This window comes from Melanotaenia boesemani, chromosome 17, assembly GCF_017639745.1.
Source record: "Melanotaenia boesemani isolate fMelBoe1 chromosome 17, fMelBoe1.pri, whole genome shotgun sequence".
In the NCBI taxonomy this organism is placed as follows: domain Eukaryota; kingdom Metazoa; phylum Chordata; class Actinopteri; order Atheriniformes; family Melanotaeniidae; genus Melanotaenia; species Melanotaenia boesemani.
In genome coordinates this window covers 19107939-19133325 of record NC_055698.1, presented here as the reverse complement: position 1 = coordinate 19133325, position 25387 = coordinate 19107939, and the positions used below count along the sequence as shown (strand labels likewise).

The following is a 25387-nucleotide window of genomic DNA, read 5'->3' as shown; positions in this document are numbered from 1 at the left end:
TTAGTCTAATCAAAAGTCTTGACGTTCTTCTACCATCTCTCTTCCTACTTCAGACAAAGCTACAAATAATGGCACTGATTAAGAAACAAAAAGAAAAGTTGGAGAGAGCTCCGTCTATTTAACAAGGACCTTGCATTAAGTGTTATTTCTTCATGTGTTGCACATTAATCCTGTGTTTATAAAAGGCAGAGATGCCAACTACAGCTGTTCCACAGAGGGAGGGGGGGAGATATCTGGTGGCAGCAGAAGCGAAGGGATGTGTTGAGAGTTGGTATCAAAGCGATCCATTACTGTGACTCAATAATATGCATTTAGAGAATTAGCTGGGAGTCACTGGGTGAAGTGGTGGAGATGTACCGGTAATCTGTTTTTCCTCCATTAGTGACATCTAACATTGTTCTCTGAATGACAAAACCATCCTTTTTATTTCTTGCAAGGTGAATGAATTTTAATTTTAATGTTAAGCTGGTTTTACTCTGGGACACATTTTTGTGGTTAATATCTGTCTTCCTTGTTTTTAATCAGTGTGTGCTGAATAGAGCTATAAAAACAAATGCAACTCTACATCTGTTATTGGTTATAAATATATTATTATTATGTTTTTTTTTGTGAAGAATTGTATTTTTAGTTCAAACTTCTGTTATTCATATTGTGCTAGTTATTTTCAGTAATTCGAAACACAGATACCTGATCGAAAAGTTAATGACGTGACTGTTAGAAGTCAAATCTTTTTCCAAAATTTCATACAATTGTTAGTTTTATTTTTATTACAAGTTGCTGGTGAGGCAAAACAATCTGACATTTCTTTTTACATTTTGTTATGAGGCTTAATGAACAAGTTGCTTATTTAAAAAAAACATCCAGATATTTGATATATTAAACATTATTTTGAACTTTTTCCAGCTACTGTACGTCCACACTTCCCCAACTTACCATATATGCCATATATTACCAATGTATACCACACTCCTGGATCTTACAGCAGCTGTCCTGGGACAATTATTGGCAATTTCAGATAAAAGCTTCACTGGCGTTGGGGCTAATTGTAGTTGATGGAAATGATTAGCTGTCACATTTGTCTTCGCTGTGGTATTGAGGCCATTGTGGTGCATAGGGGGCTAATTGTAGCTAGTAGCAGAAGTTGTTATGCCGCATGTTGTAGCGGGTTGTACCTAATTGTAGTTGATAGTAATAGTTCCAGTCTGTGTATACAGCCTGAAGCACACAGAGGCTGCACTGCGACATAAAGGAACACAGAAAACAGGAGGCATACACTCTGAAAGGCTGCTTTCCAACTTACTTTGCCTCTTTTCTTTCATGTGAATGCGTTCTAAATATGCAAAACAACGGATGCCCCTGTAAATAAATATTATATAATACAAACGTTCTTACTGTTTGATGGTGTGCTGATTTCACGCTCCACTGAAATAATTTATAAATCGAATTATTACTGTCATTATTGCGCTTATGAACTTTTTAAGTCCCCCCCCCCCGCTTGAGTCACACAGGGCAGATGGAAACATATTTAGGTCAGTCTTTGCTACTTAGGTCGGGATTTCAGCTTCATCGCTTTACCACAGCGATCTGTAGTTTTCCACTGTGTGTGCGTGCACATGTGTGTGTAAGTGAATGATGAATTCTGACTGGGTGTGGTGAACATCAGATGAGATTTTCCTCTGCTCCCTGCACTTCACTCCCTGTTACGCACACACATACAGAGCCAGTGCCAGGGCTGGTCTAGGCGTGGGCCCTTGCTGACATAAATTGCTTTATTTTAATAGTTGTATGGCGTAGAGAAAGAGGGAGAGAAAATTGTAAAATACTACAAAGACCATAGAGAGAAAATTGAATTCAACAGAGGAGAGAGAGCAGCTCCTGCTCTCCTCCTGTCTTTTTTCTCCTCTCTCTTTTTCTAATCCTTCTGATAACATTACAGGGACTTTTTAAAGTGTCCTTTTTAATCTGTTTATGTGTATCTGCATGTGTTTTTTTTATGGTCAACTGATTACTGGCTTTCAACTGCATTCCTTTTAACTTATTTTCTTTAGAAGTGTGCATGTGTCCATTTTCTCATGCTTAAAATGTTTGCCAGTAACTATCAGTAAATAACAATAGACATTAGTCTGTCTCACTATAACACAGGCTTCCTCACAGTTTGGCCACACATGCTATCTCTCCTCCAGGCGTATCATCAAATATGCATTAGTCACACTCAGAGACACTCGCACACATTCCCTGCCATCCCTCTTCATATTGCATCGATCTAAAAGTGATCACTTTTGCCGTCCATCAGGTATCTGTTGGGTTTGACCATATTTACAACTAAAGACACACACACATACAAACACTGCCTATGGGTCAACGGGTTGACTCGAACGACCACAAATAAACACATTGCATCCATGGGTATGCAAGCCCTCGCAAAAAAAAAAAAGAAAAGAAAAAAACATGCAGCATCTTTCTGTCACGACTTTTGCGAACAGTGCAACCACAATTGTTCTCTTTTTGAACAAAAGAAAGATTAGGGTTTAACATAAAACACATGGCTTTGTAAAGTGATTATAAGGAAAGAAGGGGAGGAAAAAATCAGGGAGGGCAAGAACAGAAGGGAAAATAATTCATGGAATTGCTTAAATTATTGTAGCAATTATTCTTGCATGTGAAAGAGGGCGATAGAGAATAAGAAAATGTTTAGAAATTGAAACGAACTGCCTTGACAAGTGTGTTTAGTTTGTTTTTGCTTGAATAGCTGCACTTTGGTGGGACTGTTTGCAAATACAGAGGCGAGAAAGGGGTGAAAAGTCAAGACAAAAAAGGAAAATAAGCAGTAAAATTAGATGTGAAATGAGAAGGAAAAGCAGAGAAAAAGAGAATAAAAACAAAAAGAGGAAACCAAAGGAACAGGAGGTGATGCAGATGGAACGAGAGAGATGGAAAAAAGAGCAGTTTGCAGGCTAGAAAATGAATGAAAGGCGAGTGGAAAGAGATGCGAAAAAGAGAGAGAAATTTGGCGCTCTGGAGGGGATGAATTGCCGTCTGCAGCCTCCCTCATCCATCTTTCTGATATGGGGTGTTCCGTTTGATGTGGTTGTGCGTTGGCCATTCTCCCCGTCTCACTCCTACATCTGTCTCACCCCCACGTCTCTCTGTGCCTCACCCTCCTTGCTGTCTCAGTCTCTGTGATATGGTTTTTGTTTTGATGTGGTCACGTGTTGAAGATTCTCACGGATGGTTTCCATAACGATAAAAAGATTCTCTCCCTAGTTAAAGGAGAAAAAAAAAAATAGCATGACTGGTTTGCGTATGAGATGGAACGTCCATCTCTAAAAAATCTCTCACGCCTGAGATGTTTCTCATTTGTTGCCTCTGTTTTCATTTGACGGGGTTTGTTTTTGATGGTTGTTACAGATTTTTAAGATGCCTGTTAATGAAATTAAAGGCATTCTGTGCACAGTTCCCATTACTCTCTGAAAAGTTAATTGTGTTTGTATTCACAGTTCTGGAAGCACCTTGGAGGGAAAATAAAAGTAAATATAATTATTTGAGCATCAGGTGAATAATAAAACAAATATTTTTCTGTTTCTGATCACCGTTTCAGAGATGGTGAGGAAGAAGAATCCCCCTATCCGGAGTGTGGGAGGTGAGGAGGAGGAGGAAGAAGAGGGGAAGAGGCCAGCAGGAGAAGAAGAGGAGGAAGGAGAGGAGGAGGAGAGAGTGGGAGCAGAGGCCGACCGAATAAACCGACCCTCCGAGCCAGAGTCCTCTGAGCGCATTAGAGATGAGGAGCAGGAGGATGAGGAGGGAGAAAGCGAGTGCATCTCCTCGTCCATCTCTCCCTCATCCGTCAGCGAACGCTACAGTAATGAGGAGCGAGGGGGGAGGAAAGGAGGGGAGGCGAGGGCAAAACAAGCACGAGCGGTGTTGGCCGAGAGACCCGAGAGCCAGTCGGAGCCTGAGGACGGCGAGATGGGGGCGGAGGAGGGTGAGAGGAGCCACAGAGACGGAGGGGAGGCAGATCATCTCACTCCTCCTCTCCCGTCTGCTCTGAACCTCCTGTCCAGACAGGAAGGAGGGGAGGAGTCGGCAACTGACACCCCTGCGCTGCCCTCCAGCCCTTCTCCTAAACTCCAGGACTTCAAGTGCAATGTGTGCGGTTATGGTTACTATGGCAATGACCCTGCTGACCTGGTGAAGCACTTTAGGAAGTATCACCTGGGTCTGCACAACCGCACACGACAGGATGCGGCCCTTGACACACACATCCTGGCCCTCCACAACATGGCTCCCCAACACACAAACCTAGGTAACTCCAGCTCTGTTTATGTACATGTTTGACTTCTATTGGTTCTTTCTACACCATAAAGTTATTCCATAGCTACTTTATATACACACTTTGATTCTTTAGAGGGTCATGGGATCATTTAAGAACCACCAATGCTTCAATCCAATGCTTTTCTAAAACTGGGAAAAATGCTAATGCCACAGTTGATCAACTGGTTTGAACATTTTTACTGTGAGGCTCAAAGGTTCATGAATTTAGCATCTCTGAGCAAGTTTAAGATCACACGCTGGCAGAGGGCTACATGCCACAACAGTTTATAGACTGTTGATCTAACAGCTTTCCTTCCTACCAGATGTCACCTGGTCTCATTTTCCCTCGAGCACCTTGACCCCTTCTCATTTATCTTTTTCTCTCAGTGAACCTCTTTTTGTGTCTCTGATGTCAGACATGCAGGCAGGACAGGGACAGAGGAACCAAACCAAAGAGCTTGTGAAGATGAGACCAGATACACAGAATCAGCAGCACAGGACAACCATGATGAACGGCACATATGACGTCCAGGTAAGTACTGGTGGAGGACTAGTTACTGGAGTTTAACTGATGCGTTTATGCTCAACACAGAACTATACATCAATAAACTGTAGCAACCAAAGGAACTCGTACACACAAAATGAGAAATAACTCAGTGTAAGAAAATAAAATAATAAAATAAATTTACTATAATCATAAATCTGGGACTTAACGCCTATAACTGAACTGAATAATTTATTGCGTAGTGCAAGCTGCAGCTCATTTGTAACATAGTGTGTGTGTTACTTGGACAGTGAGGCCCTGTGCTGCTAGTTTTGAAAATTTATAGACATTTATTAAGACTGAAAAGGAGGTAAGCTGGGCACCTGGCAGACAGGCTTCATATATTTAAGCTCAGAAACGCACACCTACTTATTATCTGTCTCGTACATATGTATCATTGTATTGGTGTTATGTATTGGCTGATAAATGTAAATGCTTTGCTAATCTCTCAGGCTAAAATAAAGGCTAGGATCTGGCAGGATTTGTCCTGCTGAGAAAATGTAGGTTAATGACGGGCATGTGGCAGATTTTCAGCTAATTCCCTCTACAAGGTAAACGCTGCCTTCCCTTGTAATCACACACCCACAGTGCGCATTAAGTAGCCGCCTGTCATTTTTACATGGGTGACTGGCCGTCAACAGGTGAGCCAATCAATCGGAGGTTAAAAATGTCCTCAGTAATTTTGTTATATTTGGCTCCACTTTAAATCAAGGGGTCCTAATCACTGAAATCAACAGCTCTAGACTTTGTCAAGAAAAAAAAAAAACATGCAACACCTCCACTCAACACTGATTTGCTGTTCCTGCTAATAATAAACATTAAAGCATCAGGTAAAACTTCTAACATGGCTCCCATGGTTGCCAAGAAACAGGCATTTTTATCCAGATTATGGCCTTCTGGAGACTTCCTGCAGCTTTAAAACTTAATGCCAATCTACACATAGATTAGCCTTTTAATTTTACATTATCTCCTGGTAAGGTCCGTCAATCTTCCAAATACCTTTAATTAAAAGTGTTAACTAAACACTTGTTAATGCTGTATGTAAGTTTTTGGTACGTAAAATGAGCTTTTTAGTCATCATTGATCATTTTTGGCTAACATCTGGATCAAGGGTGAAGTTTAGGCTGTGTGACCAGAAATCGTGAAAAGTTTAAGCGAGATTATTTTATAAAAATGTGTGTGTGTGTCTGTGTGGCATAGTCAAGGAGTTTCATTCAAACCAGCAGTCTGTAATGAATATAAGTCACTTAATGGCAACAGAAATGCACGCATACACACACACACACTGACATAGAGTCAGAAATAGAAAATCCAGTGGGCTTAAATCGTCATTATTAAGAAAAAGTGAAAGTATTAGAAAAAAAGAGAAAAAAAATCGAATGAAAGGGGTCTCTATTCTCTCCATCCCTCACTTAATTTTTCTCTCTCCTGCCCACGTTTGGAAAATTCCATGTTGTCATTTGCCGAGACGAGATTCCCTGTCAACCAATGAGATGCTGAAAAAAAAATCAGAGGGAGAGGGGAAAAGAAACGATAGAAGAGAAGGATAGAGATGAAGGAGGAAAGAAGAGAAGTTAGTGAGCAGCAGACGGAGAAGCAGACGTTATAATCGGCTGCTAGAAAATGTAATAAAACGGCTGTCAGACATATTTAACTTTCTTATTTTCTCTTTCTCCTCTATTTGTCTGTTTATTGCATCTTTATCTCTCATCACTCTCTTCTGCTCTGCCTTTCATTGCTCTGTCGTTCTGACTAATACATTTTTCTCAAACTGCTTAATTCAATTTTCACTCATCTCACAGCTTTTTCTTCTCCACACTTTTCCTTCAACTTAGGGATACGCCTGATTTATTTCTTTTTTCCCTTTTCCCGCTCATATTCTCCTTCATATCTTTTTATTATTTAAGCTCAGTGAGATTAGTTGTTTGCATTTTTACTAATTGCTTGATTAGGGTCCTGCGGGCTGTGATAATTGTAGTATTGCTGTTGTGTGATCACACGCATCAGTGACTCATTTATTGTTCTGCCTTTTTTCTCTGCAACTGAGCTAAAATGTCCCATCTGGCACTATTTTTTTTTCCATGGTAAATATTAGATTTCAAGGTAATTTTCTTACACTTTCAGCAGATGTTAAAAACTGACCCTTCTGCAGGAAATACTGAATTATTTTAAAGGTGCAATGATACTTTTTTTTCTCTGTTATATCCTCGTTTCTCTTTCAGTTGCAAAATCAAACACATCCTAAATTCTTATTGTTTAATTTTTCACATTTAGTGAAAAGAAAGAAAAGAAAAAAAGCTTTGGCTATCTGAACTAATTTTTCTCTCTTTTTTTTTTTTTTGCACACTGCGTCGAGCCCATACCTCTTCGAAAATGTACTGAAGAATGTTTTGTGTTTTTCTAATGTATTTGTTCCAGCTGCAAAACAGCATAAAAGACAAGTTGCTTTTTTTCCTAGAATAAAAGAAAAACAAAGAAAACAATTGCATGAATGATAAGAAAAATGTATTAATATAAGATTTGTGAGAAATCATCCAAGTTTTAACTTAAAATCACAAAAAAATAGTTAAAAATTAGGATTAAATTAGGATCAAAATTTTTTTCCCCCAGCCTTTTAGTATTAACGCTTACTTGAAATGCAGCATCGCTGTTCATTTTGTTCACACTATACTGTTATCAGTTAGCATCAAATCATAAACCTGTGAAAAGTCAAATTAAAATGATGTAACTAAAGTAAAAAATGAATAAATAAAAAGATATTGTAGCTCTTATCTCACTAAGCATTGACACGTTGCATGTTCAGCATCAGTGACACATCAGTGATACACCTTTCATTTGGGATTTGTAGCATTCCTCAGCAGCTCTGTGGATTATTTTTTCAGTAAAATCCAGTATATTTCACAGATGTTTGCAACTTCTATTTGAAATCTAAATAAATCTATGTTCATCTCCTGCTCTTCATTAGGTGACGTTGGGCGGGACGCTGATTGGAATTGGCCGCAAGACCTCTGATTGTCAGGGGAACACTAAGTACTTCCGCTGCAAATTCTGCAACTTCACATATATGGGAAGTAATTCTGTGGAACTTGAACAGCATTTTTTATCCTCGCATCCTAACAAAGTGAAAACTCCACCAACTACACCCCTGCTGGCCACCAACAACCTAACGACGCATGACAACCTGTCGAAGGGGAGGAGCCCAATATTAGACGTGGCCGAGCGGGTGGCAGTTCGAGCCGAAGACGATTCTCTGGTTGGGTACTTCATCCCAATCAGAGGGTGTTCAGATCCTTCGGGCTGGACGGGGGAGACGGGTCGAGGAGCCCTGCAGGTGTATTATTGGTGTAAATTCTGTAGCTGGAGTTGTGAGTGGGCGGGGGGTTCAGCAAAGCTATTGGAGCACTATGAACAAATACACAGAGGGCGTGGAAGTGGCGCTGTGAGCCCCAGCAATGCTGCTCCTGTGGGAATGGAAAGAGTAGGAAGAAGAGATGGAGGAGAGCAAGACCACATGGTATCCAAAAGCCGCAAAGATCAGCTATCCAACCCGTCCAGCTCCAGTCAAGGTAACGAACAGGAGAAAGTTGGGTGACATGTTCTCTTAGTAGGCACTTACATAAATATACAGCTGTTGCCAGCTTTAAAATACCCCCTTACATCCTGTTTTATTTGTATTTTTCTTTTGTAGGGCTCTTATAGTACTTTCAATATTTGTTTGCCTTGAGCATCACATACAAATGAACCTTTCTACTCTTTGCTCCCAGGAGACCCAAACAGCAGCGATTCAGACGCAGTGGTGACCAGTTATAACTGCCAGCTGTGTGACTTCCGTTACTCAATGGCCCACAGTGCGGACGTGATCGTAGTAGCTCCGTTGCTGCTGCACTACCAGCACAATCACTCCATTCACCGCTGCTGCATTCAGCACTGCATGTATTGTCCTCAGGGGCTTTGTCAGCCACATAAACACCTGGGGGAGGTGAGATTAATGGAATATTGAATTGTTTAATTTTGTGCCATTACTGTGTTTACTTGGCAATTAATGCAAAAACTTGCTTTTTTTTTTGCAAGCTTATGAAAATATCCAAACAAGTATAAAGTGTAAATTGTCATAATTTCCAGCTTAGTTGAAATTCTTTTGCTTGCTGTCCTTAACGCCAGCTGCCAAACAGTCAATGCATCTGCTCAGAAAAACAACAAAAAGCTAAAACAGAGCATGCAATGATTTAGGGTTTTGTTCTGATCCCACTCATTTCATCACATACTAAATTCATCGTACGGGCACTATATTTCCAAATAAAACTAAAGCATGCAAACACCGTTCCACAAAACTTTAACTGTCTAATTTGTCTCTGTAGGTGTCCCATCCGTTCGCTTGCCAGAAGTCCACCTGTCCAAAATGCTGTTCAAAGTTTCCTCAGCCCAACAAACAGCAGGATGCCATCAGTTCAAAACCTGCTAGCACCACCTCACCCAGTGTGACCCCTCCTAACTCGAGAGGTGACCCCGGTGTGATTTCTGGTTCAACCTTTCACCTCTCTAACCCTGCACATCCTGTTGTCACACAAGGTATTTAAAGGCATACAAAGGGTCCTCGTGCAGAAAATCTATAACATATGTTGATCATTTCTTTTAAACACATAGATTTAGCAGTCAAACATCATCTTTTAAGCACAAGTTTATTTTTCAAGCTTTTTCTACAGCTTGAATCTTCTGGGTTTTTTTTTTTTTTTTCTTCAATTCTTGCTTCTGATTTGTTCAACTTTTCTAGGCGTCACCCACTTGTGTGACCAGTGCGCGTTTGCCACCGCTGACATCGATGTGTTGTTGCAACACTACGAGAGCTGCCACACCCTGATCAACCTAAAGGGGGCTCCTACACATGTCAAGGCTGAGGAGGAAGTTGGGGGAGAGAAAGATGGAGGCAGAGGAGGAGCAGGAGAAAGAGAATACTCATGTTCAAAGTGTCATTTCATCACAGAAGTGGAAGAAGAGATATTTAGACACTACAGGTAAGCAGGAGATTGACTAATTTATTGTTGGTGGTGTTTTTCTCCTTACTTCTTTTCAATAATATTATTAACTGATAGGGTTTTTGACGTTACACTGCATATTTCTTTAAGATTTGACTCACAGGGGCTCATTCAGCAGTTAGAAATATGTGAGTTTTATCCAAAGATATAATATTCCAGTTAGAATGTGTGACTAAACACCCATGAATAAAAATCAACTACCCAAAAATAGTCCATTTTCAGGTCTAAATGATGATTGAGTGTTGCCTGCTCCTTGATATCCCTGTAATTCTTTCTTTTTTTGTCAATAAAACTCATCCATGTTGACTGAGCACACTCATTTTCAGCAATGGCCCCCTTCATAAAATCATACACTTAAGACGCTCAGAGATGCTTTTTAGACATTCATAGCTGGAAGCCATACAGCCTTAATCACATATTTGTAGTCTGTCACACATTCTAAGTTGAATTTTAAATAAGCATGTGTTGAGCATCGCATAGCAGCAGTAGCTTTACTCCTGCAGTTTGCTGTGAAATCAACACATAAACACATGGGCCACAATTTCTTGCTTAAATCCATTGGTCTCACATAAAGTTGTTCTTTGCCTGTACAAGCTGGTGGTAGCCTTCCTTTGGAAATTTTCCTTGGATGTAGGTGAAGTTGTGCCAGACATCTCAATAACAGTGACAAGCTCATTAGACTTTTCTGTAATTTGTCCAGATGATGTTACACTTTTAAGAACGTAGCCCATTTAAGCCTGAAAACTGTGTCCAGTGTTAGGGTGAGAATAGAGTAAGGCTGTCTTTACATCCGGTATTATCATGCATGTTGAATGATCTGACAGTTATAAGGCATTAAGGAGCTTAAGGTGGAGGTTGTCCTCCAACCCGATCGATGGTTCAACCTCCAGCCCCAGTTGAAGTGTTCTTGGAAAAGACGCTGAGCTGCATGTATGGACCAATATGACCATAGAGAAAAAGTCCTGCGTATGTATAGAATAAGAAGTACTATATGGATCAATGAGAAAGTCATTGTAAGGCGCTTAGTAGAACCTAGACAAGGTTAAAAGGCTAAATTTAATGCAGCAAATACCATTAACTCCACATGGGCCTTGAGCGCTCACTCTCTGCTCCATATTCAAACTAATGCCGACATTATTTGCATTTGCAAAGATCAAATACCAGAAGCCACTGTTCCAGGTTTGCAAACCAATATCTACAAACCTTTATAAACTACTGTAACCAACTTGTTACACTGACATCATGTCTGGACCCAAACCATTAAGGCTAGACAGTCACTTATTTAAAAGTGTTTTACTTTACAACACAGTTGGCCAATAGCCTAATAATAAACAAATGGCTAGTAACTGCAGTCGGTTTTCTACCTGTTGCAGGACTTTGACAAGTTGTTGCTGCCCGGGATACATCTGCATTCAGACTACTGAAAAAAACAAAACAAGAAAAACAAAACCAAAAAAAAAAACACAGCAACCCTATGACCCCTCGTGGTGCTCTGGATTGCACCCTCACTTTAACTGAAGGAAAACAAGTACATGTATGTGGTTACCTGCTAAAACACTCATAAGCACAATGTCACAGATCTTTATCACTCAGAAGAGATCAGACAAGGCTCCAGAGCCAATTTGTTGTTGTCTACACAGATAAACACACACACACACACACACACGCTCTCTGGTGTTTCAATGACAGAGCCAGCAAATGATAGAGAAAACTTGGGTAAGTTAGGGTGGGAAAGTCAGAGGAGTGGTGTGAGAAAGTCGGGACTGAAGACGTCATACATTAAGAAGGACATAGAAGTTGTGTGACATATTTTTTCTCTATTTAAATACTGATCTGGGTTGCAGATCTGAAATGCTTTTTGATGTGTGCTCACTACTAAATTTGCACACAACTTTTCTGCCTTACGCACACACACGACAGACTAACAAAGCCATTCTAGCAAAATTTTTCTGCCACAAACGTGCAAAAGATTGAAAAGTTTGGCTCATTAGACAGCAAAAACATATATCAGAGAACGAAAAAGAGAAGAGGAGTTAGGATGGAGTGAAAGAATAAGGAAGAAGAAAGTAGAGTGAGAGAGAAAAAAAGTAAATGGAGAGAAGAGGGAGAGAGAGAGGGTGACAAAGCAGAGTTAGGAGGGGATTTAACAGTCCACTCACGTCCTTAACAAAATCTAAGCTCTGAATCTTGGAGCTCAAATCAAATAAAAGTGAAATAAAGACAGAAAGTTTTGCACTACCAGTAAAATCAACCAAAGCTAAAAGGGTTCCAAAGTTTTAGACAACAAAATATAGGATTTAATTATCGGCTGTTCAGACAAGATCGTGGTGAGATGGATGAAAAAAAAGTCTCCAGCTGAAAGAATCTAATCAATCTATAGAAATACCTTTTACTCATCCACTCAAAGGTAGTTTGTTCTAAATGAAAATGCACATTACATAATTTAACATAATACTTTGTTAAATCTTTTCAACAGAATGTGTGTATTTGTGCATGACATATAAAAGCAAAGTGAATTTGTGTTTCTGCAGACTTGTTATGCAAATGAGACTTTTAGGTAGTTGATGCAACTTAACATATACCAGCAATAGGGGTGTAAGTCACCAATTTAATCACAGTACAATAATATGGATAGCTATTCTTATGTTTGCAAATATCACGCGTTTGATTAGATTTAGGAAGTAGAGATTAAAACAAGATGTTTCCACCTGCTGATTAAACACAAAGAGCAACTAAAACACCAAAATATGATTTTTTTTTATTCCTGACTTATTGGGACATTTAGATGAATAACAACCTGTTTTTTAAGAAAAATACACCTTGCCATATTCTGTATATTGAGGTTTTAAGATGTTCTCATAATGTAATAGAAAACAGAAAGAATGCATTTCTATTTGTAGACATTAAAGCAGGATATAGATAAAACTTTACTGTTTAAAGTCTTAAATTAATATATTTTGGTTACTTAGTTTTAATAACCCTGGTAGAAAAGTCTGACTTATCATAGTTGCAAAGCACACCACATCAAATTATAATATAACATTTTTTTTGTTAGAACAAAGCAAATGGAAACAGTTTGGCAAGTTCTCACGATAAGGGGGGGGGGAAAGTTCATTTTTAGAGAGAAAGATGCTGCTGGTAACTGTTACGGGGAAAGTTGGGTTGGAACGCTGCATGTGCAGAAAGAATGATATAAGGTTCATTTATCATAAACGTGTGTGTGTGTGAAGAGGAACAGTGACAGCAAGGAAGTGAGTGAATGAGTCAGTGTGCATGCATGTGAAATGTGTGTTCGCTGATGACAGACAGAAGCCTCTTTGTCTTTGTTCTGCATCTGGAGACATTTAATGTAACTTGGTGTGAGGTAGCCTTTTTCACTGGCATGTTTTTACAAATTTCCATAAATATTTAGACCTTTTTGACCCTTTTGACCTGCTGTTTGCAGCGTATAAGAACATGAGAACGTACGAAACTATACATTTCTTTTTTATGTGTGGGTGTTCATCTCTGTGAGCATCTCATTTATTTTATAGGCTAATCTTAAGGCTCTTTTTCCCCTTACTTTTGCTTTTGCTTTCTTACCCTCATATGTGCAAACATAATTTTCATGCTTTTTACATCCTGTTATTGTGGAACATTCAAACAGCACCATGGCCTCAAATCATTAAGAAGACACTTGTGAGAATAAGGTTGTATAATAGCAAATAGTTGGCAGACATTTAAGATGGAGGGAAGAGAATTTAATTTTTTTCAAACTAGCATGATTGCAAAACATTTGTGAAAGAAATCAAAATCAAATTTTTTGTATAAATGTAGATAATTGTGTAATCCTCTTAGGAGTATTAATACTGGGCTCGCTCATATTCATGCATGTATGTACAGTATGTGGCAGCTGCTTGTTAGTAGTTCCCATTCACTATAGATGTAAATTAGCTGCCCACCAAAGGCCGCTGTAAACAGCAATCCAAGTTTGTGTTGTAGATGGTTTATTGATTTTGCTTGTTGGCCCGCACAAGAAGCACCAAAACGGTTTTCTGAGCCAGGAAAAAGTTCTGATGTCATTATCCTAGATATATAGGTGGTCATTTAGGGCCGGGCCAACAGGAAATGAAGGTGGTTTGTTGATGGGTAATTCAGTACTTGTCATTCAGATTCATTTATGTTCTTCGCCATTTTTAAGTAATTCACTGTGATTTAGCTGCATACTGAGTCACTTTTTGGCCACAAGCTGCATGAAACTCTACCTGAGTGGTTGGAGGAAATCAAGCAGAAGTAATGCACTTTTGATTTAGTCGGTTCCGGGAGTGGAACCTCCCCCTCCTCCCCCCCAAAGTGTGAGCAATTTCACTGTCAAGCAATGCGAATGAGTGTCTTTTACATTTTAAATGGGCCTATGCATAGATGAACTAAGTATTGCCATAAAGAGGAAATGAAACACAGTTATGTCTTCGGTGCTGCTTTTAGTCACATTAGTGTTGCTGCTATGACTTCACTGTGACTCACTCAGTTTAGATGACTCTTAATGGGAAGATGCATTTCACAAAAAGTCACGTTTCCAACATTAAACTATTTATGTTTCACATGATGAGTAAATCTGTCTCCCCTGATTTAAACTTGAAAATAAAAATTTGAATCATTTTTATCTTCCTGCAGGCGTGTCCACGCATGTTGCCGATGTCGACGCTGTGACTTCACGGCTCCAGATTCATCAGCTCTCCTCGACCATTTTAACTCCGCCCACTGTCACGACTCCTCTCCCTCATTAGGCTCCCTGCCTGCCTCGCTGACACCTTCGCAGACACTCTCAGCTAATGGCTGCTCAGCTCCCTCTACGCTAGCCATTAAGGAAGAGAGCAAGGGGGATATACGCCTCCTCTACTCCCTTGCGCCGCCTGAGGGAAGGTTGGCAGAAGGAGTCAGGGAGGAGGCAGGCGGGGTCGTAAAAAGCGAGGGAGGTGAGGAGAAAGAAAGAGAGCGAGAGAAGGGCTGGGTTCTTGGGGAGACAAGAGGACCTGGACAAAGAGGAGGCGAGCAGGCCCATGGTTTACTTTGGGTGCCCAAGGAGCGTATGGGACCTGAAAGAATAGAAAGAGGAGCAGGAAGTGGGAGCCCCTCTCTTTTCCCCTCCCCCCTCTCATTGTCTTTTGTCTCAGCCAATCACGAGGCCTCACAGCAGAAAAGAGGCGTGGCTTCACCTAGCATGGTTTACCTGGGAGACACCAAGTCGTTTTTGGGAGATACCAAGCTGTTTGGAGGTGGGAGACCAGGAGGAGCTGCTACAGGTGGTGGAGGAGGAGGGGAGAAACAGAACCAGATGCCCCCTCAACAGTACACAAGCGGAGGAGGTGCTGGTGGAGGAGGAGCACAGGAAGGGAAAGGAGGAGCCACAAAAGAGGAATCCCAATCCCTGCTAAGGGTAAGGAGAACAAACACTCGCACTTCCTTCATTTGGATCTTTTTTGCTCATGGAGCCTTATCTATTTTCTTTGTCTCATTAACACCCAGACATAAGTGTTTAGCCCAGGCTCTCTGAATAAAGGCTTTTGTAGATCGGATTTCATATCCACATCCTACCTGCTGAGAGCATTAGTCAAGTGCCTCTATTAATACACTTTCATCCCCAAATCATCTTCCCTTTGAATCAAATAGGAGGATTAGATCTCATGCAGCGAGCTGCTACAATGAAAACTGTTATTCTTTTATCGTATTTAGAGGGTTTATGCAAATTTATGCTTGCTAGCAAAGCACGTCCAAGCGTTTCCTCATGCACGCGGGTATCCGTATCTGTGTTTATGACCGTATGACTTACTTTCTTTTCCCATCGACTGAAATCATTTTTAGCTTTTTGTTTTTATTAGGATTTAACTCTCAAAACTGAAAAATTTCCATGTTGTTATAACAACCAGGGGACAAACTGACAATAACCTTGGTTACCACCTGTCACTCAGCTCCCTCACCCTACTTTGTGGACCACAATGCCTTTCACTTCACAGTGATGTCATGGACTGGCAGGAATAGACTGTGGTTCACCATCGCCACACAGCTTATTTGCTCTGATCACATTAGTTCAGAATAGGCTCAACTGTGTGTGCATATGTGTGTGTGTGTGTGATGTTCAGGCTGACATGGGTCTATGTAAGTGGTAGTAGTGGAGTGTGAGAGGGCTAGAGTGTGAATACACACATCGGTGTATGAGCTGAGTCTATGGCTTCTTTGTACAGCTGTGGTGTGGCCTGTTGCATGTGTGCATTTGTGTGTCTGCGTGAGGTGTTGGCAGTAACTTGGCAGACCGAGCAGGGTGGGGCAGCACGAGGTTCATTCATTATTGTGGGTGGGGCTATGTCTCAGTGAGACAGTAGTAGTCTAACGATGAAATAAATTAATAATAATAAAAAAAAACCTGCATATTTGAATGAAGAACGAGATGTGGAGAGTTACAGATAAGTGTGTTTTAAAGAAACATTAAAACTTTAATTATTTTTCCCTGAGAGAAAAAAAAATCTGTAAAAACAAAAATCCATGAAACTTTCCCTTGATGATAGATTTCCCTGTTTTCTTTCTGGATAGAATCAACAGATATTAAGAGCTGATAGTGCATGTCTTTTCACTAGACTTTCACTTTAAAAGAGCCTTTTCCCAAGTTTTTTTATTAAAATTAGGCTAAGCTTTTGATTTTGTGCCAAGGGTTGATGTTGTGAGAAGAAGATGAACTTTAATGATGAGTTCTGATCACAAATATTGAAGATCCTCTAGTACAGTAATGCAGGGAAAATGATGGGATGTTACTCAAACAATGCTGTCTACCTAAAGAGGTAGACATTTGCAGAAAAACAGAAAATGTGGAGGACTTATGCCAGATAAAGGTGACGGAAAGTCAGAGCTGCCACTATATGAATAGTGGATAGTTGCTGTCCACAAACTGGGCCTCAGATCTGCACAGATAAAAAACAAAATAACTCTTGATAACCTGAGCTGCCCATAAGCCAGTTATCAATGCATGCTCTCCATATGATGTCTTCCAGCCCCAATTAACTACCAACATCGTATCAGATTAACTACACACCATCCACAGGATTATTTATGCAACATGACTGATTTTAAGGAGGTTTTCTTTGGAGAGATGCTTGCCTCATGTACACCGTAAATGCCCCAGAGCCTCAGCCATCATATAAGAGGTCAGAATACGTCCAGAATACAGCCCATAGTGTTCACTGAAACAGGCAGGAACATTTTGTCTGTATAAACAGGTCATACATGTCCACAGCATCTCCTAATGCTAATGTTGGAGATGGGATGCTTTATAGGGGGAATGTCAGGAGAGAACAGTAATCTTTGTTTAACCAGCCAGCTCTTCACCATGTTGATCCCTCTCTTCAGTGGCCCCCTAACCGGAACCCAAACCATTATTGTGTTCACAGTTTCACTCACCTACTAACACAAGACTTTGGGCTAGTATTAGCCATTTAGCATGGGTACTTTACTAATATCTCTGCAATACAATATATATATATATATATATATATATATATATACACAGAAGAGGGTCTGTGACAGAGCTGTTTTAAATCTTGGGTCCTGTATTTGTAATGGTACACCTGTCAGTAGATCAGTTCAGGCTAAAGCACATTTTTTTGTGAAGACATCTGCTTACACTCGGTTTAACCCATGTCTGTGTTAGATGTGTGCCTGAAAGAGTCAATGTATTCATAAGCAATCAATAAGAAAAAGCGTGTGGGTGAGGTTAAGAAAGAAGCAGAGAGCAAGAAGAAACATTTTAATAAAGGAAAACTTGAGCATGGTCTGTTTGTTTAATAGCTCTATAAGATATGGTCTTTGCTGCTATCTTTCACCCACACAGCTCAGCATTTGTTCTGTTTCCGTGACATGCGCTATCGCACAGAAAAACAAATGTAACACATGCACAGATAGGGTGGAGTTGAATCATTACTGGGAGAGGATTAAGGAGAGGCATCAATGCAAGGCATCATCTTAAACAGTTTAGAACACACAAGCACACATCTACTGTTTATCATGATATACACACACACACACACAGGGCATTCAGTTAAATCTAAATGAAACCTTTGAGGGCAGAGACTGATGTTGTGTAAGTGAAAATGTCCAAAATACAAATTGACTCTTTGCAAACAACATGTGATGGGAGGATGCAGGGAGGAAGTGAGAGATTAAAAAGAGACAAAAGCAGCAACAAATACCCGAAGTCATATTTAATCTCCACCTGGGTGTGTCCGAGTGTGTTTTCATTTTGTGCCCGTCTGCGGGTCTCTGCGTTGGTGTTTGCGCGCGTTTCCCCTCATCCTCACTTGTGCTTTCTATTCTCTGCTGCATCGATCCGTTTCTCCCCCTCTCGTTTCATTCGTTTTCTTTCATTTCCCTCCTTTTCCTCAAAGGACAGCTCACCCGATACACAGGGATTGATGCACAGCTCACACGCAAAAATGCATTCCAGTGCGCACACGCTCACACACGGGCATAGGCAAGCATATATACACACGGAGAATCTGAGTTCTTAGTATGCTGCTGTGTGATGCCTTTTTGCTTTCCAGGGAGGAGAGAATATTTTCCTTTTAAAGGGCCTGATCTGTAATTGTTTCACAGTGCTACCTTGTTGAGACTGTTCACTTCACTACTGGCTTTGTGTTTTAGTTTTGCATTCAACATATTTTCTCTGTCTGAAATTTTTTTATTTTATTTTTTTTTTGACTGAATGTATAAGACAAGGACGGAAATGGGATGAAGTTTAGAGACTGAATAAAAAGAGAGCGCTTAGTTGATGTTTTAGTTTATAAATGGAATGAGACAGACTTTGAGTAATGGTGGCCTTTTAAATGTAATAGGGCTGAAAAAGGTTCGCCTTTGAGCCAAACATATGTGAACACATGTAGATATCTCTAAACATATGTGAATCGACAGAAAATTTGGTACATCTAATAAATTCCAGATTTCATCTTCAAAAGGAATTCCACCTCTAGGACAGCAGAGAGGGTAAATGGACGCAAGCGGGGAGAGGGAGAATTTGTGGATCTGATCTTACAAACACAGTATAATTGTGTTCATCTCATGTGGCCGTAATGCATTACTAAAACGTGAACCGTTGGGGTTTTAGGAGGCCCGTGCACGGCATTCAATAACATGAGTCAACAGAGCAAACGGGAGAAAGACAACCAAAAAGAGATACATGGGAATGTGTGCTTTCAGCAGATCAGAGAAGAGTTTCTCTTGTTTACATTTCTGCCTGATGGACCTAATTATGTTTAAAGGACACACACACAAATGACACACATACACACACACACACAGCTGGATTTCCATGCAGTTCTTACTAGTTGATGTTGTGTTTCCCTTCGTTCCTCTGTTTGTGTTTTCATGGAAGTCAATTCAGGGATGCATTTGTGTGTTTGTGTGTGTAACCACGCGTAACAAATCTGCATTTGCATTCTGCCGGAGTGTGTGTTTTGAAGGGAAATTAGAGAACGAATTTAACTTATTTGCCATGTTGATAATTTGACATCACTTTATATCCGCTGCAGGAAATGACAGAGCTTATGGTTGTCTGTGTGTGAGTGTACATGTGTGTGTGTAAAACACTGTCCGTTTGTGTGCCTCATGCTCAGAAACTGTGTTCCTGTAAAAATAATTTGTTTTCCTAAGGGAATATTATCTATTTAAAGTCTGTTATGTTTTGTTGTACCTGTGCCAATTTGTTCTACAATCAAACACAACAGTTTACACCCAAAGCACACTTATTTTTAGGGGTGTAAAAATAAAACAAAAAAAGTGATTAATTTAAATAGTTAAAAAAGCTGTGTTGAGAACAATTAAAAAAAGAATCTCTCTAGGAAGATGTGAGGTGGACCTTAGTAATAGGCTCATAGTGTTGAAGATATATTTTACCCATGTTTTATTTTATTCAATATAGCGATCTCACTGAAATGGGAAACAAGAGACTTGAGAACAAATGCATAAATTTTAGGTTCGTTTGTAGTTTATTTGCTTTGCAGTTGCAGAGTTCCTAAAACTGACCAGTCCTTCCATCATTTGTATATCTAGGTTACTGGTTTGTTTTGTTGTAGATTGTAAAGAGAGAAAAGATGTGAAAGCTTAAACATTAGCACTATATCATAACAGAAAAAAAACATGCAATCTGCAATATTGAGCATTGCAGCGGTGATATGACTCAACATACATAAACAAATGTTTCAATATATGGCTCATTAACAGACTGCATTCCTGTGCATCCATTAAAACACAACATCCTAATTCATATAAAATTTTCTTTGTAATATCAACATTGCATACAAGCAGCCATATCAAACAGAAGAGCTTTTCTTCTTTTCAACCATAAAGAAGTCTATCAAACCTTTGGTACTGAGAACAGACACAAGTGTGATTTGTTTTGAGTTTGCATATAATGAAGCATAGTAATAACATAACATGTGTAATAACAAACAGATTTCTGGCAGTAGGATGAAGCAACATAACAAAACCGAATATCTTCTAAGACGTGGACAGACATGAGGGTTGACTGCGCAGTAGTTTTATAGCTGAATGATGAGACATCCACCTACTATGTACAAAAAGCTGAATTTTGTCTTATACTTCTCAGTCTGATCTTGGAGAAGAATCTTCAATAAAGGTTTTCTGTCCAGAGAAATTCCTGTAGACAAGATATACCTGTCGGTAAGTTAGGTAGGTGTTTTTGAAGAATACTTAATAATGTGGTCGAGTTAATTATTTATTTTCTGCCTCTTGTTGGCTAATATCTAACATATTTGCTCTGTTATGAAATGCGGTCTGTTACGACTACATGTTAGTCTACATTTGCTGATTTTTTTTCAAATGTTTTTTTTTACATCTACCTTATCCTTGGAGAAAATCACCCCCAAACATCTGCTGGGCTTGGATTAGGGCTGTATTTACATGCAAGACGATCACTCGGAGAGAAAGTTGGTTAACATTCGTGACTTGCTTCTGTGTGCTGATTCTCTTTAGTCTGTCAGGCAAGCAGCGTCGTGCTTGTAAAGTGCATATGCCAGCAGCTACCTCTGTACTACCTGCCGCTAGCTATTGACCAGCCCACCAGCCGTTAAACATCGATATGGCAGTACAGCTGAAATCAGGCTGAACTCTGAGGCACATTTTCTGCAGACATCCTTAAAAAATTCAGCCCATAGATGAAGATCCTTTGCTGAAGATGCTCAGCGTCTCTTAAGGATGGGGTGAAAAGTGCCTTATTTTTTCTCTACTTGGAATGTTTGAGCTTATGTGCGCGTGCATATGGAAAAAAAAAAGAAATTGACGCTAATATTCGCGCAGTCTGTCTGTCGGAAACACATCCACACACTCTTAGACAGAGTTGTCTGTTCTAAGCGGTTCAGTTTGTTTGTGCAGCAGTCACATTTCCCATCAGGACACAGACTCAAATAAACGCAGTCATACTGGAAAGAAAAAAAATAAAATGAATAACTGCAAGTGTGTGTGTGTCTGTGTGCTCAGTGTATAAAAGACTGGCTGTGTTTAATGTAACGGAAACAAAATCATAGAACCTGTTTTCAGTAACTTTAACTTGCATGTTTTTTATGGCGTCTGTATGGAAATATTGGTAGATAAGGCCATGTGTAATTAAGTGCGTTTCTGTGTGTGAGTTATGTGTGTATGTGTGCCATGGTGGCATGTGGCTTTACTCTGTGTGACAGTCCACAGCAGTCTGTCTGCTAGGAACATTACATTCGGCTCAAATAACAAATAATACCATTTTAACCACATTTAGGTCTGTTCTAGGTAATTCCATACATGCCACGCTCACACACGCGACATTTCGGAAAAAGTGACAGCTTGGCGTGATTGGCCCGTGCACATTAAGTGTTTGCATTTTTACTTGGCACGTGTTCTTGTGATGGTAATCCTCTGTTCATGTGTGCTTTAAATTGTCTGATTCTGATTTGTTTTAGAATAAAGATTAAAAGTCAAACACTCCCTCTAATGGTGCTTGGGAAACATGAGGATTTTTTTTTTTTTTTTGCAACATCATACCACTTCTGAAAGTGTATCATTCACAGGAAAGTGCAGTAAATCGCTTTTGAAATCCTGGGATTTAACAGTGTGGGTTTTCTTTGGGTTACTTTGTGGAAGCAGGGCAGGGCCCTGATTAGTCAGATGTCCCATTAACCAGAAAGTTCAGACTCATTTCCCATGTGGCTCACTCATCGTAGACGTGGAAAGCTTAAGGTCCTGGTATGACGGTGCTTTCCACCTCTACTGGTTCTATGCAAAGCATTATAGATGCTCTTCCACCTATGTAGCTAGATTGTGTGCTCTAGCTGTTTCACTTCTAGCTCAAACCAACCTCACCCAAACCAGCATTCATCATTGCCCAGTTTGTGTCTGTAACTTGGTTTAGATTTAATTCCCATAATCCTTCACTCTGAGACAGCTTAGAGCTATGCAAACTGACAAACATAAACTGGCCCTAGTTTGCACCTGGTTTACTGCTGGATTTACAGACCTTCCTCCAAAGAACAGACAGAAAATGAGGCATTTTTCCTTCTGGAATCAATGAGAGATCAAAGAAGATCTTTTAGAAATCATCTGAACTTTACTAGCACTCTGTAAATGCTCTGATTTATGGCAACCTGCAACTGTTTGGCACAAAAGAGGGAAAAATGATAGCTTGCATACAGCTTTATGATGGCTTTACAAGAATGTCAATCTAAAATGATTTACAGAAGAAACAGAACCAACTGCCTTTTTTTTCCTGACTCATTTATATCCCATAATGTCATATAATGAGTTTGGTTTGGGCCTAGCATGCTGTGTGCTCGGATATTGTCTTATTGCAGTACTTCATTTGTTCAGACAAACGTCGCTTAGTCATGCAGCATTTTCATTGGTTCAGCTGGGCGCCCATGACACACATGTTCCACCCTCCCCACCAGTGGAACAGCCAGGTGTTTTTCATCATGTCGACATGGCAACGGTAAAACACAGTGGTTATTTTAGCTCCTAGCTGTAATTTAGACGTTTACATCAATTACTGTTACAATCAGCTTACACACACGCACAACTGAAAGTGTGTGCGTGTGTGTGTGTGTGTTTTTTTTTGTTTTTTTTTTTCCAATTCCTCTGTTTTTCTGCCATGACTTGCACTTCCAGTCCCTCGGTTTTAGTAGTCTTTTCTTTATGTGTGCCTCTGTAAATCAGGATCGGTTCAGTACAGTGTGTATATCTTTGTGTATGTGTGCTCTGTGCACGCAAACATGCATGCCAACTTAAGAGTGTGTTCACACATGGAACCAGTATTGAGGCCAGATGTTCGTTTTGCTACAACAAGACCTCTACACGCAACATTATCCAGCGCCACACACACATGCACACACACACACACACAAATGAATAGGATATGCCAATCTGGCAGCGCTTGTGTAATTAGGAAGCTGATTGGTTAGATTAAATGTCCATCTGACCCCTGACCAATAGTTAATTTGAAAACCCTGCCTGCATTCCCCCTTCCTCCTGTCTCCTGGCTCTCTTGGATGACTTTCCTTCGCTTATCTCTACTTTTAATCTGAGACTTGTTCAGAAAATGAGACCTCAATCAGAGCTGTGGCAAAGGTAACTGGTGTTATTTGATTAATTAGAGCAAAAAAAAGCAGAAAAGTTTGGTGAATAATTTGAATAGATGCATAAATGATCATTTTTTTCTGCTTTTATCCATCAATCCAGACTATAATATACCAGGTGAGGTGTCAAAGTTACATCCATGTGAAAGTCAGGATGCAGTTTTTCTCCTTAAACATTGTCATGATAAGATGAGCACTTTACCTGTCAAGGGTTAGAATTTTTTGGCCGATCGGCGTACAAATGAAGAGATAATTATTATATTATCTGTATAGCACTTAAAGTTATAAAGTGCTCTACGAGTAGGGATGAGGTAATTAAGAGCAGACACATGCTCACAAAAACACAGTAATACGATGTGTTTCAAAAAGGAAAGTTTTAAAGTTGATTTTCATGGTAGCTAGAGACGTAGTGTGATAAGGTGGGAGCTCTAGTGGAAAAAGCCTGATCTGATTTCTCAACGGTGGGGATGTCGTATACCATGTCAATAAGTCTGAGATATATCTGGCAATGCCGTTTTAGGCTTGAAAGGTAACTAGTAAGACTTCTAAAATTAATGCAGAATCAGCCTCTGCCAGTAGGACAACAGTGGGATTCCTGCTGAACCCGCTCAAGAAGACATCCAAAAGCACGACAAGTTATGGGGTGTTAAGACGGTCTTCAGACTCTCTTCATATACCATTCGTCAGATTTAATTGCATCTATGGAAAACCAAACCCAATCAAAGTCACAAAACCTTCACACAGGTTATATTCTCATATAAAGAGTTTGTGGGAAAAGTTTAAGGCTGCGTCATATTAAGAAAACGCACAACATGCAATGTTTGAAAACAGCAGTGATGATGTGAATTGCAATATATAAACTAGTACATATACAAATTTAGCAAATCCTGGGTGTATTAATAAGGACTGATTTCCACTTTTACAGTGCATGTTAGTTAACTGCAGAACATCCACAAACACAGAGCTTCTTCTAAGTGGAATGCAGCCCTCATTAATACACCTGTGCTTGTCTGCAGCAGGGAACGATCTAAAACTTGCAGGACACTGGCCCAAGAGGTCCGGAGTTGATGAGCCCTGCTCTAGTGCTACACCCCCAAATTGTTCAAACTATCTTCTGTTTGGATAAAGTTTCATTATTGTGGATAGAAATCATGATGGTAGTGCCACGCCTCATTTACAAGAAAAGTAGATTTAGAAGAGAATCTCAAGGTGTGGTTTCCCACATTCAGATTCACAAAACTCACACACATATTCTTTAAAAAGATATACATTATATGCACACACACACGCATGCTCTACAAGTCATTTTGACACTTTAATCCACTTCACTTAAGGACATCCAGTCACACCCTGCTTCGGTGTGCATGAGAGGGAGAAAAAAAGAGAGGGAAGGAGTGTGTATGCATGCGTGTGTGTGTTTGTAACGAAGCAATGCCATGGTAACCTTGGCGGCCGAAGGCCTTCTTGGCAAGGTAGTAAGATTGCCCTGGGCATGAGCTCGTGCGGCAGATAGCACCATCCCACTGTGTGTGTGTGTGTGTGTGCGCGTGTTTGTGTGTGTGTGTCTGTGTTTGAATGGAATGCAGAGTAGAGATTTTAGGTCTTAACTCCTCTCAGTGGAAACATATATTCAACCTCAAACTTGTTATAGACGCACACATACACAGTGCCATGCATACTTGATAAGGGGTAAAAGCTAAAGAAAGATTCATCTCTTTCCCTCTCACTCTGTCTTTTCCTCCATAGCTCCTCCCCTTTTTTTTCTGTCTGTCTCCCCCTTTGTGTCCCCTGTGGGGTCTTCACTCATTACGGATTCTCCACAAGTGTATGCATGTGTGTGTTTCTCTGTGGAAGCGTGT

General features: G+C 40.1%; 1 protein-coding gene across 4 annotated transcripts in view; it reads left to right on the top strand.

The window, feature by feature from the left end:
• Positions 1-25387, top strand: part of trps1 (trichorhinophalangeal syndrome I) — a 115355-nt gene that overhangs the window by 48606 nt on the left and 41362 nt on the right. For all 4 annotated transcript variants that reach the window (XM_042012606.1, XM_042012609.1, XM_042012608.1 and 1 more), the window contains 7 exons: positions 3599-4303; positions 4728-4843; positions 7821-8421; positions 8620-8834; positions 9214-9424; positions 9627-9867; positions 14542-15304. In XM_042012606.1, coding sequence (XP_041868540.1) covers positions 3599-4303; positions 4728-4843; positions 7821-8421; positions 8620-8834; positions 9214-9424; positions 9627-9867; positions 14542-15304 — 2852 coding nt within the window. The remainder of the gene's footprint in view (positions 1-3598; positions 4304-4727; positions 4844-7820; positions 8422-8619; positions 8835-9213; positions 9425-9626; positions 9868-14541; positions 15305-25387) is intronic.